This window comes from Capricornis sumatraensis, chromosome 3 (genome assembly GCF_032405125.1).
Source record: "Capricornis sumatraensis isolate serow.1 chromosome 3, serow.2, whole genome shotgun sequence".
Taxonomy (NCBI): Eukaryota; Metazoa; Chordata; class Mammalia; order Artiodactyla; family Bovidae; genus Capricornis; species Capricornis sumatraensis.
Genome location: NC_091071.1, coordinates 51643423 through 51663140, shown reverse-complemented (window position 1 = coordinate 51663140; position 19718 = coordinate 51643423). Strand labels below are relative to the sequence as shown.

Genomic DNA, 19718 nt, shown 5'->3' with positions numbered 1-19718 from the left:
ACCTGCAACTTATTGTTAAATTTTGTTACTTACTCTTGGGCCAAATGGTCCAGGGATTCCGGCACTGCCTTGTTCACCATTTGGACCCTAAGTAGGAAAAAAAAAAAAAAGCCAAAATATTTGTATCCTATATTTAACCACTCTAGCTTTTAGAAATGTCCTGTCATTGACTTTAGCAGCATATACTTCATTCATCAATCTCTATGTCTACATGAGTTGACCAATACTAAAGACAATTGTAGGAGTAATAGTGCATATACTTTTGGTTTATTTCTTTCCTATAAAATTATGGCAAACATATGAACAATTATATTGGGTACTTAGGTAATGACTTATTCATCAAGATATTCTTTAAAATGAAAATAAGATGCAAAAAGTCCATCCATTTTATAGACAAATAAATGTTCATGTCAAAATACCTTTGCATTTTCACATGGAGAGCAAATAATACTTAAAAGAATAACTTACAGGAGGTCCAGGAAGACCCTGAAGACCAGTAAAGCCTCTGTGACCCTTCTGACCTCGATCACCTCTGTCTCCATGATCACCTTTGTCACCACGAGGTCCTTGCGGTCCCTAGAAATAAAGTCATAGCATGAGCACTGCCTGTTGAAACTACAATTTACAATTTTACTTTGTGCAACTGTATTTGCTACAATTTTGAGCATTTTATTTTATATGAACTAATATATTTACTTATCTAAATAGTATTACTAGGAATTTTAATCTAGGAACTTTTATTTTTTTTTCTCAAGGAATGAAAGTGATCACTAAAAGCATAGTATATAATAATGTTTTCTAAAGATTCAATTATTTAAATGTTTAACCTACATTTGGACTAAAATGAGGTATTTTAAGTTTAATCTAGCCTGAGATATTTTCCAAAGTTTGGAAAGTTTGGATTCTCTTTCACATATTTAGATTATATCATTATGTAATGATTTAGCTAAAAATAAAATATACTTGAATAGTACTTTTCAAGTTTACAAAGAGCTTTCAAACTCATTTGCCTACTTAATTTTTAGAAAATCTCAGAGAATGGCACTGCTACCCTTGCTATTGTGGGAGAAAATTGTGACTAAAAGTTTTAATTGATTATTGAAATAATTCATAGTAGAATTCAGAAGAGTTATACTAACACTACAAAAACAAATATAAACTCCTGGGTGCTATTTTAAATTAATATTTTGTCTAAGGCTTGAAGAATTTGGTAATTTTCATTTATGAATCTTAAAAATTAAGTTTTTCCTTTGGGAAAATATTTTATGTAAGAAGTCTTTTTTTTTTTTTTTTTAAGCCAAGAACTTACAAGTAAACCACGTTTCCCAGCTCGGCCAGGTGGTCCTATAGGACCTCGAGAACCCTAGAAGAAATTTTCACAAAATTAATACAAGAAAAAAATATGGATATATTATAGAGATTTAGAATTCAAGAATATATGTCTGTAGTTGAATACTTTTATATGTGTAAGTTTATCTAAGTGTATACACTTATGGCTAACTAAATAAAACCAGGCTAATTTCCCTAGGTATAAGAATATGCTCACTATAACCCCAATCACATCTCTATAGTCAATTTTATTAATGGACTTCTCTGAATGAAGATCACTTTAGTTAATTACATAAGACATTACTTGCTTAAATTTAATATGATCCATACTTACTACATTTCCTATAAATCACAACACTTTTAGATAATGAAAGCCAAAGCATCAAGATTTTTGAAGACCTATTAGAAATCAAATTTTTAAGACTAGAAAAAATAATTCTAAGCACACATGTCATCGCATGCATGCATATATGCATACTCATAATACAGTATGTTGATTAAAAGTGTCATATGAAACTGACTCTCCTTACCGGGTCTCCTCTTTGTCCTGCATCTCCCGGAGCACCAACAGGACCAGGAGTTCCAGGGGCACCCTGAGAGCCTGGCAGACCTGCAGGCCCAGGGTCTCCACGATCACCCTGACAAGGAAACCATGATATTACCTTTTTAATATTCATTATAAAACAGCAAAATTCTATATGCTTATGTTATTCGTGAAAGGAAAAAACACACTTCTATTTATTAATTTATATATTACTTAAATGTTCTACTTATATTTACATATTAATAAATCAAACTGAAAAGGGTAAGATATTTTCCCCCAATATCATCTGTCCCCTCACTCTTATCCTATTATTCCCATAGTCAAAATTGCTGGATTATGGAAGTGGTCACCTCCAGAATTCAGCATGTGACTTAGACTCACTGGGATATCTGTACTTTTAGTATAGCATAAACAAAAATTTTCCAGAGTGTGAAAACAGGGAAAATTCTAAGGAAACCACTTTCCAAGTTTACAACTTCATATGCCTTCTCTCAGAAAACTAATTTGAAAGATCTTTTCCTACTTCCTCTTTAATAATCACCCTTCTCCCATTTTATGAAATAAAAGCATATATCATACCATCTGCAACCTTAATACAGCACAATGCTCCAAGGAATAAACCTCACTGGGCATTAAACTAAGGGACTTTTCCAGAATGCACAGTTCACTTGATAATAAAACAAGGAGGTATTTGGAAAGAAAAGCTGCTCTTTATTTTGCCCAGTCTTACTTGGCTCCAAATCTTAATTGTCTCTTTAAGAAGTCAGAGATGAAATTATAGTTACATGAATGTGTATTAATATAATTATTTGACTTGAAGAATGCAGCCAGATCTTTTTGTCTAATAGAAGTTAAGTCTTATTTGGCTGATTAGTTTGGCAACTGGATAAACTTTGCAATTAGGTTAGAGAATGGACATGTAATAAAAAAAAACATTGAATAAGCTGAATTGGCAACTCCAAGACTTTAAAAAATATATATGATGAAAGCACATATACATTTAGAATTTATCAGAACTACTTCCATTGTAACTGTTAGACAGTTAGAACAGGAAAAAGGAGTCCAAGATAGCAATTACAGACAGTAGCGACTAGAAGAAACATCCAGAAGGCAAACAAAGAAGAGACAAAGCTCATGAAAATGGGAAACCACTTCAGGCTGGAGTGAAGACCTCCAGCAAGAAAACATGCCCAAGCATGCCCCCTTCCCTGATTGGCTGAACATACACTATATTTGCATTTCCTTCCCTGATTGGTCTTGGATACAAGCCCTATTTTGCATGGGACAGAACTAGTCAGGCTCCAGGGTCTCCTTAGGACAGGGAACAAAGGACACAAAAAGGAAACCCTAAAGTGCAGCAGGACCACTCCTACAGGACTGGTCTGCTCTGAGAGTGTTACTGTGTGCCTGCTTGAGCTGTCTTGGTCTGTTGTTTCAATTCTTTGCTACAAGGAGACAAAAAGTGAGGGAAAAGAAGTGAACCAACATAACTATCAAAACTTACGATTAAAATAAAATGTGATGGTAACTTAAAATATGCACAGGGGTTCAGAGATTTTCAAAATTATATTGGGGGTACATCAGCAAAACCTCTGAAGACTACTACACTGGACAATATATACCAACCCTGGGAAAAACTTAGATCCCAAGAGAATCTGCATTTCCTTGGCTTTACAGAAGATGGAGGTGGGCCCTTCCCCCAGGATCCCTCAAAACTCTTTCTTTCCCTCTCTTTGCGTGCCTATGAGATGCTTTGAACATGATATTTAGAACATAAGTGCTCAGTGCTATAAATATTAATCACATTTAAAGTATTTAAAAACTGAGGTTCAGAAAAGTTGTTCAAGATTACATAGCTAATTACTTAAAGAATCAAGATAAAAAAGAATGGTTTTTTTACTCTTTAATATTATAGAGATTTTAAATGCACATTATTTCAGATTTTTTGATCAGTGAAATTGCCCTTACACGTTCTCCAACAGCACCATCCCGTCCTGGAGTACCATCATTACCAGCTGGACCCTATAACGAATCATATTTGAAAAATGAATTAACTGAGTAATAAAAAAAAATTCACATTTCAACTGCCAGAAAAATTACAGCATATTTTCCACCTCTATTCCACATTACAAATTAGCATTTATGGAAACTTCAGTAGAAGAAAGTTTCTGCCATATTTCTATTATTCTGATTTGCTTGTAAAATTATTAACACATTCTTACACTTTTGGTGGCAATTTTAAATAGTTTTATTTAAGACACTATTTTCTACTTACAGTACAGTGCTTATAAAGTGCAATGTTATTTCATTTCCCTGTGTACATATTCCTTAGTCAAGAATTAAGGATGCCCAGTTATTTACCATAACAGTTCAACTTTAAAATTGTCCTGGAATTGCTACAAATTTGGGCTCATCAATGTTTGTTGTGAAACATACTAAATCTATACTCATTGGCTTAATCAACCTCTTCAATGGTGGACCCAGAGGAGCTGCAACCAGACAGAGGAGCTCCATCACCAGAGAAGCCCCCAGACATTTCTTTTACTGTGCCTCCCACACTTAGTCTAAATTCATCTTTTTTTTTTTTTATTTTTAAAATCAAATTATTCAAAATAAATAGACAACAATTATATTCCTTGTATTTTGTTTTCTTTATATTACCAGTGAATGGTTTCCCTCACTTTTACTTACCCAAAATAATATCCTTAAAATTTAAAAATAAAATATCTGTGTTTAGACATTAAATTACATTTTAAAATATATAGTCTTCCTTTCCCATTTTATTTTTATGTTTTTCCCACAGAACTATATTTTTACCATTTGAACAAAAATTGTTCTGAGAGGCATTAATTGTTTCTTTTAAGAAAATGTGACACTAAATGTTTGGCAATTTACTCATTAAAGCCCTGAAAAGAGGAAATTTCAATCTATAACTTTTCAAATCACCTTCCAAAAGTTGATTTCCTCTCAAAAGAGCCTAAGGGAACTGGATATCCAAAATGTTATATATAAGGATATTTAAGTAAAATGATCTCTACTTACTTGGCCCTCTTCACAAGCTTTAACAATTATATTATTCCTATCACCGTAAAACTTGGCAATTTTGACAAATATGCCATTACAGAATGAAATAATAAGAGAAAAGATAAACAGTTGTAACCTTTCACCTTCAAAACAATTTGGCAATAACCTAAACCAACTAAAATACTTGGCTCCTGACGAGATGAAGGCCAGTGCAAGACACCAATCTTATTACCGTTTCCTTACGTCATCATTTAGTCAACTCTCTAGGGAAGAAAAACACATCAAAAAACAGCACTAGAAAACTTCCTTCAGGTCAAACGTACAATTTCTAGTTTCTAAATTAATTTCCAAATTTCAAAAATGTCCCCATAACACCCAGATAAGGAGGGGAGGATGATCTTCACTATAGTACTCACTTCCGGTCCTGGTTCCCCCACAGGGCCGTTCGAGCCCGGGGGCCCAACAGGTCCAGGTGGACCTTTATCTCCTGGGGCACCAGTTGGTCCTACTTTTCCTGGTGTGCCCTGAAATAAAGTATAAATATGTCAGCCACTCCTGAAGAAGCTTGAGGGGACAGTTCACATATAGGCTATGTTTAAATGGCACCCAGTGTCTCCCTCTAGAGTGCTAACTGTCAGTTATCACGCAACACCAGTGTCACTGCAGTACCTTCCCAGAGGTGCGCCCACTTCTTATCACACCCATCCTGATGTATCGATGGCACCATCCGTTGCACCAATTCAGGTGCATTTTGGGTTTTACTCAGAAGTACTGTTTTCAGATCTGGATGCCCGTCTTGAATCTGTGTCACTAAGATATGCTCATCTTTACTCTTCTGCTTAGTCTCCTCCCTTTATTTCTGTATCCTGACAGTTTGATCTCACTATTGGGAGACCAAATATTCCAGGTTCCTTGGCTCACTCCTGAGAACAATAAGACTGCTCTAGACTCCCAGTCTGCTGGTTTCACATCTCCACCCACACGTCCCGAGTTCCAAGTCCCCAACAGTAAATCTATCTCCACATTCCATATAAAAACATCATCTTTTTTTCCTCAAGCATGTAAACTTTCGGCAGTAAAATTTAATCTCTTCAAAGCTAACAGTGAGTTAAACTTTTATCCATACTCCAGGGAATATGAAATTCTTAGCACCCTCCAGGGACTAGGAGATTGCTTTCAGAATCCTTCTTTATAGTTCACCCCACTTTCACCTCCAGTATTACTTTAGCTCAACTATTTCTTCCCTTTGATGGTTTATGAAAACTTAGTCTCTGAACTGTGAAATATGGATTTTTCCATTAGGCATGTTTATTTAAAAAGAGGCTACCTACTCACCAGGAGATTATCCCCCTTCTCTAGCTCCATGGATATTTTTAATCTTTGAAGAAAGATTTAGAGTCACCAAAAATCCATATCCTTATTTGTCTAAGTTTCTAGTCCCAGGGTTAAATAAATATATTTTTCAAAGGTACTTATGAATTTGACATTTAAAGTCAAAAGTTTTTTAAAATACTCTGTACTTGTGCCTTTAAAAGATTTTGAATTTAATAAGAAAAAAAAAGATAAATTCTCCATTCACAAACAGTATTACACATAATCAGATGAAGTGATTGACCAGTGCAGCTACTTACTGCTGGGCCTGGAAGGCCGGGCATCCCTCTCTCCCCACGTTGCCCCGGCATGCCAACGATTCCTCTTTGCCCAGTAGTTCCAGCTGGACCAGGGGGACCATCTGGACCCTAATATTGAAGACAAACTATAATAAGAAATTCTCCAGGGAAAACTATACTCAAGCACTTTATAATAGATGACAGCTTTATAGGTTATTTTGTATGAGTATTATTATTACTCATAGTAATATATTAAGTCAGTAATATTAAGTTAGTATTAAGATTCTGTTCTACAAAATCATACTATAGATGAGTAGTCAAAATGAGTAATCCACACTGAGCCTCTAACATTATTTAAAAGTGAGAACTGGTTAGAATTAAACCAATTAAACCATTATTAAAGCTGAGAATTAGTTGAAAAGAACTTGAAAATAATGTGAATATTGACAGAATAAAAGAGGTAAATATTCAGGCAGTTTTCCTTCTTTTAAACTGACAAGAAAAATTTTAAAACAAAGAAAAGAAGTTGGGCTCTACCTAAACATATTAATGTTGAGGCATTTATATATTCAGTAAATTGCTTTAAAATGTTTTCTTAATTCAGTACAGATATTTAACAAACTATTGTTTTCTTGTTTAGTTTTTGAATACCATATCCATTACTGTTGTATTTTTATACCTGTACATGTAATTTTTCCTAGAGTAGAGAATTGTAAATTAAAAACCTATAGGGCACAATGTACTCAATGTGCTCGGGATAATGTATAAACAGTTTCTTTGTAGCAGTAGTTATTACGAGTTTCTAGTTAGAAGTAGTCTAGAACCAAGATGACAAACTTACAGGTTGCCCGTCTTCTCCTGGGTCCCCTTTATCTCCTGGGCCACCAGGAGGGCCAGCTGGTCCTCGATCTCCTACTCGTCCATGAGACCCGGGGTCCCCACGAAGACCTGGAGGTCCTTCCTTCCCGGGCTCTCCTAAAGGCCCCGCAGGTCCTGGAGCTCCCTAGTATGACATGGAAAGAAACCCAGAGGGCAAAGTGGAAGCCATGTTAGAATACCTAATATGGGGATATCTGCTTCAGAAGCAGAACCCCACGCTTCACAGGTCCATTTTTCCTGTTAATCACTCAGTGGATTTAAACAAAAAATAAAGTACACAGCTGTAGGTTCATTTCATTATCTGCAGACAATTACCTCTGAGTCATCATGAAAAGTGTACTGACAATATTATAAATCAGCTAAACTTCAACTAAAAACTAAAAGTGGTTTGAAATTGCAAAGGAAAAAAAATGTGTTTGAAATTAACTTGAATTTTCAAACTCCATAAGGCTCTTCACCAACAATGAATATGTATTTTCTTTTATCTGATTTGATCTTGTAATGAAAAAATAACCTTTATTATAGATAATCTCAGAGATTCTTCCTAACTGAAAGGAATGATTATTACCACACAATACTGTGAGTGTTCAGTACCTAAACGAAGTAAGAGTCAAATATTGGTGAATAGAGTCAAATATAGGCAAATATAGTCAAATAGTCAAATATAGTCAAATAGTCAAATATTTTAATAGTAAAATATTAAAAGGATTTGTAAATAAGCTCCTCGAAGAAACATTCAATGATTAAAGATGATTCACTTGACAACATACCAGTATGAATCATTGGGACAAGAACTGTCAACATGGGATAACAAATCATTAAGTGATTAAATAAAAGAACAAATAATAACTCAAATATATGTGTACATATCATTATAACACATATATGTGTGTATTTGTGTGTACTTTTATGTGCTGTGTGTAATTATTCCACTATCAGTGATTTCGATTACTGAATTGACTTACAGCAGGACCTGGAGGTCCAACTCTGCCGGCAGAACCAGGAAATCCTGTAGCACCCTAGAAATATAATATCAAATAAGCAATTTTAAAATAAAAATTAGTTGTATATACTTTCTAGGGCTTACCTATTTTACAGGGATACCTAGGACTTTATATCCCTTTTCTTATTGTGAGCAATAAATTTTTTTCTTGTATCCCTCTTTTGTGAATGGATCTGGATTAACTGGTAGGAAGGATGCTAGTTTTCTCTTGCCACTTCCCATTTATCTTGAACATATACAAGTATATTGAAGAGGAGCACTAGGATCACATTAGAATTTCTTATAACAGAATTACATAAAGTGGTTCCTGTCATTCATTCCCTCTTCCATAGTAATCTATTATTTAGGTTATATATGAGGCAACTGGATCTCCAAAGTCATAAAACTAATTTTAATGCAGATTGTCATCCAAGTTAAGCACTTTTTTTCCACTGCAATATATACAACTAAAAATTGGTTGTTACAGCTTCAAAGGAACTTTAAGATGGCTATAAAGTACTAGATATCTGTGACTAGTTATGCATAATTCCCAGAGCTTCAAACCAACTTACAGGTGGACCCTGAGTTCCTCGACCACCTTTCAGTCCGGGAACACCATTAGGACCCTAAATAGAAAGAAACAAACAAAAGGGTGCTTCCGTAAAGAAAGATGGTCTAAACACAAGGTCTAAACAGTGGGTACTGGACTCAAGTTGTATCTTGTTTTACTTTAAACTTACATGAGGCCCTGGGGATCCTGCCAGCCCTTGTGGTCCAGGAGAGCCAGCATCTCCCTTTTGCCCAGGCTCTCCAGGTTCACCTTTCACTCCAGGCTGCCCATCAGGACCCTACACCAAAGAATAAATAAGGAAATGGTTGCAACACTTAAAGACAAATATTTCATAGTAATTATCATTTATTCGTATATTATAAAATGGTGATTTGTAATCAGTATAAAACCTTAGAAGAAAAAAAAAACACCCCAATGAGATCTCCGAAGACAGTCTGAAAAAGTAAGTTATGTCACCACAGTATTTATTATAACAAGTAAATATATAATTCAAAGTAATGCAGATGCATCCATTTTGTGCCAGTCCATGAAAAAAAAAAAATGTATTGAAAATCAGGCTATTGCCTAGAAAACTATGTTTTCCAGAATCTTGAATATACCTTCAAAACAAATGACAGTGATAATTAATTAAATTCATTGCTGTAGCAAGAAGAATGATCATTTGTAAATTCAGGACATTTAAAAATCATACCTGGGGTCCAGCAAAACCAACAGCTCCAGTTGGGCCATTTTCACCACGTGAACCCTAGAAGACAAACAATATTGTAGCTTTCACACATGATTCTAAACAGGAACAGCATTTTAAAATACACTTTTATAAATCTGTAGGGTCTTGAAATGTACATATAGAGAAATTAGACATGTTGCTTGAGGAAGACTCCTAAGGGTGATATAGAGATGAGGGTCATAGAAAAAAATTGCCAAGGCCCAAAGTCTCAAAGGAGCTTCTGATTATTTAGTAAATGAGCTGCTTACACAGACTGTATAGAAATAATACACTGATTTTTTTTAAAAGTGTAATAAGAAAAGTAAAAGGTGAAAACCAGGAAGTTAAAAGTAACCCAACCCAACAGGTATGGTTTCATATAAATATCAAGATAAAATGATGGCTTGTTTTACTGCTCAATCTCATATAAAGAACATCAAAATACTGTCACTTACGGGATTGCCACGGGAGCCAGGTGGGCCGACTAAACCTCGAGGGCCAGGTTCTCCCTGAAAAGCAGATTTTAGATGGTTATTATCCAAAGCATGGAACAACATACTGGTTCCAAATAGGAAAAAGAGTATGTCAAGGCTGTATATTGTCACCCTGCTTATTTAATTTATATACAGAGTACATCATGAGAAATGCTGGAATCAAGATTGCCAAGAGAAATATCAATCACCTCAGATATGCAGATGATTCCACTTTTATGGCAGAAAGTGAAGAAGAACTAAAGAGCCTCTTGATGAAAGTGAAAGAGGAGAGTGAAAAAGTTGGCTTCAAGCTCAACATTCAGAAAACTAAAATCATGGCATCCAATCCCATCACTTCATGGCAAATAGATGGGGAAACAGTGGAAACAGTGGCTGACTTTGTTTTTCTGGGCTCCAAAATCACTGCAGATGGTGACTGCAGCCATGGAATTAAAAAGGTGCTTACTCCTTGGAAGGAAAGTTATGACCAACCTAGACAGCATATTAAAAAGCAGAGACATTACTTTGCCAACAAAGGTCTGTCTCATCAAAGCTATGGTTTTTCCAGTAGTCATGTATGGATGTGAGAGTTAGACTCTAAAGAAAGCTGAGCAGAGAAGAATTGATGCTTTTGAACTGTAGTGTTGGAGAAGACTCTTGAGAGTCCCGTGGATTGCAAGGAGATCAAACCAGTCCATGCTAAAGGAGATCATTCTTGGGTGTTCATTGGTAGGACTGATGTTGAAGTTGAAACTCCAATACTTTGGCCACCTGATTGTGAAGCACTGACTCATTTGAAAAGACCCTGATGCTGGGAAAGATTGAGGGCAGGAGGAGAAGGGGACGACAGAGGATGAGACAGGTGAATGGCACCACTAACTCAACGGACATGGGTTTGGGTGGACTCCGTGAGTTCATGATGGACAGGGAGGCCTGGTGTGGTGCAGTCCATGGGGTCGCAAAGAGTCGGACATGACTGAGTGACTGAACTGAACTGTCCAAAGCAATGGCAAAACACAGTATAACTGTAGGATGTGATGCCCTATCTGTTGGGTGGATGGGAGGAGAACTCAGAAATGATCTAGCCCAGCTATCATATTTTATGAAAGAGAAAACATTACAAAAAAGAGCCAGCATTCAGATCTCAGAATTTTGAGTCCACAAGATAACAACTTTTGACATTACCTTTTCTCCAGTAGGGCCTGAAGGACCTGGAGGGCCCAAGGGACCTGGAAGACCCTGTCAATGAACGTAACATAGGCATATTGAGGAAAAGAATGCACAGAAATCTCCACGTTTAAACAAACAAACCAAGAAGGTACTATTTTGTTACAGATGACTGCTTTTGTAAAACATCACCTGTAATAAATGATACAATCTGTATATTCTCAATATTTTTATATCTAGTCTAAAACAATTCCCAGTGATTTTTTCCACAAAACATTTCAATCTGTTTCATCCAACTCACTCATCTATATACATAACACTGTCTTCAAACATTAGTCTGAAACCAGTGCTATCCTTCAACAATGCTTCTGTATTTCTTAGCTTGTTTAATTTTACTAATCTCTATTTGAAATTTTACAATAGATTGAAGGGGCTTTTCTTATTTTGTATAGGATACTTTGTCATTCCTTTATTTTTTATAAAAGTGAAATTGTGCCAAAGCCCTCAGTTTTCCACATTCCTCTGTTATGAAGATGAATGGAACCACCCCACTGCACTGAAGGTGAGGGCGTTCTTTGGCTCAGAGTATAGCAGAGTGACACGTGGGTTTTTCCTGACACACAAGCACAGTTTTTAATCTGCTGCACAGCATTGGAGCCCTTCCTAAAACAGGTTTTCTCTCTGATATTTGTGTATTGCTTTTTCACAAGAAACTCAGATAGTCCTTTGCCGTTAAATTTATGCATGCATTACAGAAGAAACTTAGGGAATAAAATGACTTTTTAATTTTATGTTGTATTTTAAGACAAGAACATGAGAAAACTGTGATCTTAAATTCTCTAGATCTATAATGAAACAATATTCTGCCATTTACCTAATGCTGCTGCTGCTACTGCTAAGTCACTTCAGCCGTGTCCAACTCTGTGCGATGTCTTGAATATAGAGGTGACTACACTAAAATTTTTTCCCCTTTAAATGAGATAAATTCTCTGCTTCTTGCCTAAAACAACATATTTCCCTCACTAAAAATTAAGCAGTCATTGCTTAAGTCTTGATCCTACTGCACTGCAGCTTCAAAATATTCCATAGCTCAAAGGAGCAATAGATGGATGTTTCTCCTTAAAATAAACTGCCAGCACATCGTTCCTTCAAACAGCTCTTCACTATTTCCTGTGCACTCCAGACCAACTGTGATGTGAAGCACAAACAATAAACCAGACTCACTTAGACCACTTTTGAAATATTGAATTGAATGTTAGATTTAATTAAAAGGCAAAGATACTTTGATTTCATAGTTTGCTAAATTGTGTCACCTTGAACTAGCTTTCAGAAAAAGAAAAAGGAATCGTTATAATAAGACTAAAACTTTCCTATAATGTACTATTTTTTATCAAAGGTTAATATAATCAGTGTATTAATAGTGACTCAATGGGCAGAATCAAAATATTAACAGCGGCTCAGTGTCATCTCTTTTTTAATAGCAAAACTGCTTTTGTCAGGGTACAGCATGACAACTAACAGCAAACTAAGTCATACTGAATCAGAAACTATTTAGCAAATATCAGGAGCTATTTTCAGAAAATGTTGACTATCTGAGTGATTAACTATCTGCTCTTACCTGAGAGAATCATTCATGTCTGAAAATATATTTTCGTTCAGATTGTTTGATTATCCTTAGAATTGCAAATACATTCTAGTTTTGAGGACACAAAGCTGGTTAAACATCAATTTCTGGAAGGGCATTAAGCAATCCTTCTTTACATTTCGCTTGTTCAGTCTCATTAATGATGATTCATCACGCAGTAATTTTCTCACCCCTGACAGCTAGCATATTGAGAAACACTTATCACACCTTTGGTTACTCTGTAAAACTCTACTTGCCTATACTGGAAGGAAGTCTAAGATGACTCACTAGATTAGCATTTTAATCAACAGAAACATTGCATATGGAATAAATATGATAGAGAAGGAAAAAGAGGGCCCCACTGCTTAAAGCATCAATTTCACATGCACAATAAAAATGTATCTTATTTCATTCCCTCAATAATGACTTAATTTTTTTGGCTTGTTCTAATTCAAGGTAAGCAAATGAATATCCACAGGCAATCAATGTCAAATCTCAGATTTCATCATTCTCCCAAATCCTGACCACCATGGGAACATGAGGTTTATTCTAGAAAGTTCAGGCAAACTCATACAGTAACGATGATGTTGATTCCTAGCCCTGCCACTGAAAAGAATGATTTCACTTACTCTTGCTCCATCATTTCCAGCTGTACCTTCAGCACCTTTTTCTCCTATGCCGCCCTGCGAAAACACACAAAAGGCCATTTAGTCACTTAATTGTCTTTTTCCTACACTGGCATCGAAGCTTCACGAAAGCAGGGTCTCATCTCTAATGTTCACAACTGCATCCCCTTGGGCCTAGAACAATGTTGGGACTGTGCATTTTCTCAGTACACGTGCTGAAAGAATAAATGACTTGCAACTTAGGATGGCAGAAGTAAAAGTCTGCCCAGAAAATCATTATCAGTAGAAAATCTAAATGGATGAATAAAATAAATAAATAAACTTACTCTGTCACCCTTGGGGCCAGGAGTTCCTGCAATTCCTCTTTCTCCTGGCATACCTTGGAGACCCGGTGGGCCTGTATCTCCAGGGGTTCCAGGTGGTCCTGGACTGCCCTAAAATGAACCAACAATAAGTAAGCTCATCTATATATTATGGTTTAGCCACATGGAATCCCTTGGTAAACCCAAAATAGTAGAGTCTTGACAATTACATATGGTTCAACCTCATGTTCATATTTTTCATTTGGGAAAACTGTCTCTGAGGTCATTATTTTTTGTTTAAATAATACCTTTCTGTTTTGATTGTTGCTTTGTTTTCAGATTTTCTCTTTGGGAAAATTGGGTACTGATTCAAACAAAAATGATAGAGTTGCCTTTTTATTTTCTTTTATTGGCAACATCATAAGGATTCTAATAAGAAAAAGAAGACATTACATTTAGAGAGTACATTCATTCTCTCACTAAAGAATCCATGAAATGAAGCTGGTTTTCAGGCTTATTCAGTAATGAAATTCAAGCAGATCTTACACAATCTCTGGCCCTTGAAGGTGATAAGGTATTTAACGTCTGATCACAAAAATTTCTGCTCTGGTAGTTTGCCCTGAAAACGGCCACATTATCTTCTATCAACTTTACAACAGCACCCAAAAGGAAATGGTGCTGATTTTTGCCTCATAATGCATTGTACTTTCAGATTTCAAAAATGGCATACTTTTATATATTTAGTGAGCAGAACTACAGAAACTGAGACAAGGGAAATGGAGCAGATGATTAGGAACATCTCCTAATAAATTATACAATTTTCCATTTCTTGCCTCTGCTTATAAATAAAAGTCCTTAGGAAAATATATAAATAAATTTTAGAAACAGTTTTGTATATGAGGAAATATCACTACCTCGTGTACTAGATCATAAACCCCATCAAGGAATAGACTCCTTTATACCTGACTCTTTAACATCAAAGGAAAGTCAAGCAGGTGCTCTTTAAATATTTGTTAAAGAAATTACTTTGGAAAAACAAGAGAAATAAATTCTAGTACCATCATGTGTTTATTGACCAGTAAATTAGAAATCAGCACAATATTGTAAAGCAAATATTTTGAAATAAAATATTTTTAACAATTAAAAAATAAATTAATAAAAAATACTGAGCTCACTACCACACTTACTTTTGGACCATCAGGACCATGTCCTCCAGCCATTCCTTTCTCACCAGGAAGTCCAGTTATTCCTGGTTCTCCTCTTTCCCCTGGATTTCCTCGTTCTCCCTACACAACACAGAAATGTTAAGCAGTCTCAGTGCTTGATCTGAAAATGGATTTAAATTTGTTTCCAGAAATCTGAAAAGTGATTTCTGGGGAAAAGTTTAGAAATAAGTGACGATTAAGACTCAATTTTCTAATTTAGTGATAAGAAATGAACTTGAAGCAAGCATATGCTGGCTTCACAGCACAGACTGTTTCTCATCAGACTGATTTTCATCAAGTAAAAGAACTGCAATGATTAAAATACAGCCAAGTTTAAGATGAAAGATGGTTTTATAAACTGAAGCCAATGGAAACACAGTTAATCAAAAGAAAAAAAAAGAAGAAAATACTTACTCTAGGTCCTAATGGGCCAACTGCCCCAGGATCTCCAGGAACCCCCTATAAAATACATTTTTTAAAATGAAAAACTTTAACTAAATTTTAGATATTTATTAGAAAGTTTTCCAGACCATATACCTAATTTCTTCTAATATGTTATTGGACATCTAAGTCCATAATATTGAATAAAGAAAAATGTGTACACTTTTATAAATGAGGGGGTATCATATACATGATATGGAAATACATGGATGATTATTTTTTGGCAATGAGCACAGGCAAAATATTATCTCACAAAGATAGTACATTACTTAGTGACAGTTAAAGCAAAAGAATTTAATTTCCTAATAGAACGTGAAAAACTTTTAGCAGAGGAAAGTGAAATTAAAACTAATGAAGTACTGATCTTTTAAACAGAACCAACTTAATTCAATTTACTAAATATTTCTTGAACACAGAATATAGACAACACACTCTACTAGAAACTATAAGTTCAAATTAATGCAATCATGACTATGTTAAAAGTCTTAATTAAAAGAAAATTTGTCACTTAAAATTATAGGTACAATTTTGCATTATAATAATGATACAAATGTTATTTGTATTTAATACAAATAATAACTGTATCAAGTAGGCCTCCAGTTTTATCCCTTTAAATGTACTGTCTTCACTGTGGCATGATCTTGCTAAAGCCCAAATCTCACAGTATTTCTCTCTAATTAAAAGCCCTCCCCTACCTTCCTATTACTCTAGTAATAAGAACAAATTAGACTCAAAACCTTCCCTGTCATCCTCTAACCTCATCTTCACCCTCCTCAAGGTATATACGATATTTCTGACTTACCAAAAATTCTCAGAGCCTAAATTTGATCAGCAAACCTTTGCACTTGCTGTTTCCATTTCCTAGAATATTTTCTTAACTTCCTTCCTCCGACTTACCATCATTCATCCTACAGATTACATAAAAGAATATACTTTGTTGGGGAAACTTTTTCTAAACCTCCAATGTCTGAATTCAGAGAAGGCAATGGCACTCCACTCCAGTACTCTTGCCTAGAAAATCCCATGGATGGAGGAGCCTGGTGGGCTGAAGTCCATGGGGTTGCTGAGGGTCAGACACGACTGAGCGACTTCACTTTGACTTTTCATTTTCATGCATTGGAGAAGGAAATGGCAACCCACTCCAGTGTTCTTGCCTGGAGAATCCCAGGGACAGGGGAGCCTGGTGGGCTGCCATCTGTGGGGTCGCACAGAGTCAGACACGACTGAAGCGACTTAGCAGTGTCTGAATTAGGCGCATCCTCTAGCTTTATACAGACACAGTGCCTCCCCGACCACTGCACTTAAAACACGCAATTGTCATAACTGTCTTTCTATACTTTCTGTCACCTATTAAAATAAAAATTAGGGAAAGGTCCAACTCATTTATTCAATTGGTTAAGGCCAAAGTTCAGTAGAGCTCAGCACAGAGTGCTCAGCAAATATTTGTTTAAAAGTTACATGAATGAATAAATCACTCCAAGAAAAATAAATTACATAAACCTATATGTTGGTAAAATGATATAAATAAAATGGTAATTTTCTGTTCACAACTGTTTATGAAGTCTCCAGTAACACCCTATAGTTCCAATAAGATGTATTTAGTAACACAATCCTATAAACACTTGACATCGTTTTGGCTGTGTGATTTTGGAAAAATTACTTAATATCTATGCGTCTCATTTTCCTCACCTATAAAATGAGCTACCCTACGTCCAAAGTAAGGAGCAGCGGCTGCACTTTGCTGGAGCAGCCGTGAAGACATATCCCATGTCCAAGATAAGAGAAACACAATAAGAGGGTAGGTGCTGAGAGAGGGCATCAGCGGGCAGACAGACTGAACCACATTCACAGACAACTGGCCAATCTGATCACACAAGCCACAGCTTGTCTAATTCTAAAACTAAGCCATGCCATCTGGGACCATCCAAGACAGAGGGGTCATGGTGGAGAGGTCTGACAGAATGTGGTCCACTGGAGAAAGGAATGGCAAACCACTTCAGTATTACTGCCTTGAGAACCCTATGAAGAGTATGAAAAGGCAAAAAAGATAAGACACTGAAAGAGGAACTCCCCAGGTCGGTAGGTGCCCAATATGCTACTGGAGATCTGTGGAGAAATAACTCCAGAAAGAATGAAGGGACAGATCCAAAGCAAAAACAACACCCAGTTGTGGAGGTGACTGGTGATAGAAGCAAGGTCCAATGCTGCAAAGAGCAATATTGCATAGGAACCTGGAATGTTAAGTCCATGAATCAAGCCAAATTGGAAGTGTTCAAACAGGAGATGGCAAGAGTGAACATCGACATTCTAGGAATCAGCAAACTAAGATGGACTGGAATGGGTGAATTTAACTCAAATGACCATTATATCTACTTCGTGGGCAGGAATCCCTTAGAAGAAATGGAGTAGCCATCATAGTCAACAAAAGAGTCTGAAATGCAGTACCTGGATCCAGTCTCAAAAACGACATAATGATCTCTGTTCATTTCCAAGGCAAACCACTCAACATCACAGTAATCCAAGTCTATGCCCTAATCAGTAACGCTGAAGAAGCTGAAGTTGAATGGTTCTATGAAGACCTACAAGACCTTTTAGAACTAAAACCCCAAAAGATGTCATTTTCATTATATGGGGACTGGAATGCAAAAGTAGGAAGTCAAGAAACACCTGGAGTAACAGGCAAATTTGGCCTTGGAGTACTGAAAGAAGCAGGGCAAAGGCTAACAGAGTTTTTCCAAGAAAACGCACTGGTCATAGCAAACACCCTCTTCCAACAACACAAGAGAAGACTCTACACATGGACATTACCAGATTGTCAACACCAAAATCAGACTGATTATATTCTTTGCAGCCAAAGGCGGAGACACTCTATACAGTCAGCAAAAACAAGACCGGAAGCTGACTGGCTCAGATCATGAACTCCTTATTGCCAAATTCAGACTGAAATTGAAGAAAGTAGGGAAAGCCACTAGACCATTCAGGTATGACCTAAATCAAATCCCTTATGATTATACGGTGGGAGTGAGAAATAGATTTAAGGGACTAGATCTGATAGATAGAGTGCCTGATGAACTATGGACGGAGGTTCCTGACATTGTACAGGAGACAAGGATCAAGACCATCCCCATGGAAAAGAAATGCAAAAAGCAAAATGGCTGTCTGGGGAGGCCTTACAAATACCTGTGAAAAGAAGAGAAGCAAAAACCAAAGGAAAAAAGGAAAGATATACCCATTTGAATGCAAAGTTCCAAAGAATAGCAAGGAGGGATAAGAAAGCCTTCTTCAGTGATCAACGCAAAGAAATAGAGGAAAACAATAGAATGAAAATGACTAGAGACCTCTTCAAGAAAATTAGAGATACCAAGGGAACATTTCATGCAAAGATGGGCTCGATAAAGGACAGAAATGGTATGGACCTAACAGAAGCAGAAGATATTAAGAAGAGGTGTCAAGAATACACGGAACTGTACAACAAAAGATCTTCATGACCCAGATAATCACGATGGTGTGATCACTCACCTAGAGCCAGACACCCTGGAATGAGAATTCAAGTGGGCCTTAGGAGCATCACTACGAACAAAGCTAGTGGAGGTGATGGAATTCCAGTTGAGCTATTTCAAATCCTGAAAGTTGATGCTGTGGAAGTGCTGCACTCAATATGCCAGCACATTTGGAAAACTCAGCAGTGGCCACAGGACTGGAAAAGGTCAGTTTTCATTCCAATCCCAAAGAAAGGTAATGCCAAAGAATGCTCAAACTACTGCACAATTGCACTCATCTCACATGCTAGTAAAGTAATCCTCAAAATTCTCCAAGCCAGGCTTCAGCAATACGTGAACCATGAACTTTCAGATCTTTTCAAGCTGGTTGTAGAAAAGGCCGAGGAACCAAAGATCAAATTGCCAACATCCGCTGGATCATGGGAAAAGCAAGAGAGTTCCAGAAAAACATCTATTTCTGCTTTATTGACTATGCCAAAGCCTTTGACTGTGTGGATCACAATAAACTGTGGAAAATTCTGAAAGATATGGGAATACCAGATCACCTGACCTGCCCCTTGAGAAACCTGTATGCAGGTCAGGAGGCAACAGGTAGAACTGGACATGGAACAACAGACTGATTCCAAAAAGGAAAATGAGTACGTCAAGGCTGTATATTGTCACCCTGCTTAGTCAACTTAATTAATGTAGCTTAATCAATGCAGAGTACATCATGAGAAAAGCTGGGCTGGAGGA

General features: G+C 36.4%; 1 protein-coding gene across 1 annotated transcript in view; it reads right to left on the bottom strand.

Moving 5' to 3' along the window:
- Nucleotides 1-19718, bottom strand: part of COL5A2 (collagen type V alpha 2 chain) — a 148801-nt gene that overhangs the window by 11458 nt on the left and 117625 nt on the right. The window contains exons 32-49 of the mRNA XM_068968767.1: nucleotides 15457-15501; nucleotides 15025-15123; nucleotides 13862-13969; nucleotides 13539-13592; nucleotides 11304-11357; nucleotides 10101-10154; nucleotides 9631-9684; nucleotides 9109-9216; nucleotides 8941-8994; nucleotides 8352-8405; nucleotides 7349-7510; nucleotides 6529-6636; nucleotides 5314-5421; nucleotides 3842-3895; nucleotides 1860-1967; nucleotides 1310-1363; nucleotides 469-576; nucleotides 34-87 (exon numbers count right to left, since the gene is read on the bottom strand). Of these exons, the coding sequence (XP_068824868.1) occupies nucleotides 34-87; nucleotides 469-576; nucleotides 1310-1363; nucleotides 1860-1967; nucleotides 3842-3895; nucleotides 5314-5421; nucleotides 6529-6636; nucleotides 7349-7510; nucleotides 8352-8405; nucleotides 8941-8994; nucleotides 9109-9216; nucleotides 9631-9684; nucleotides 10101-10154; nucleotides 11304-11357; nucleotides 13539-13592; nucleotides 13862-13969; nucleotides 15025-15123; nucleotides 15457-15501 (1440 nt within the window). The remainder of the gene's footprint in view (nucleotides 1-33; nucleotides 88-468; nucleotides 577-1309; nucleotides 1364-1859; nucleotides 1968-3841; nucleotides 3896-5313; nucleotides 5422-6528; nucleotides 6637-7348; nucleotides 7511-8351; nucleotides 8406-8940; nucleotides 8995-9108; nucleotides 9217-9630; nucleotides 9685-10100; nucleotides 10155-11303; nucleotides 11358-13538; nucleotides 13593-13861; nucleotides 13970-15024; nucleotides 15124-15456; nucleotides 15502-19718) is intronic.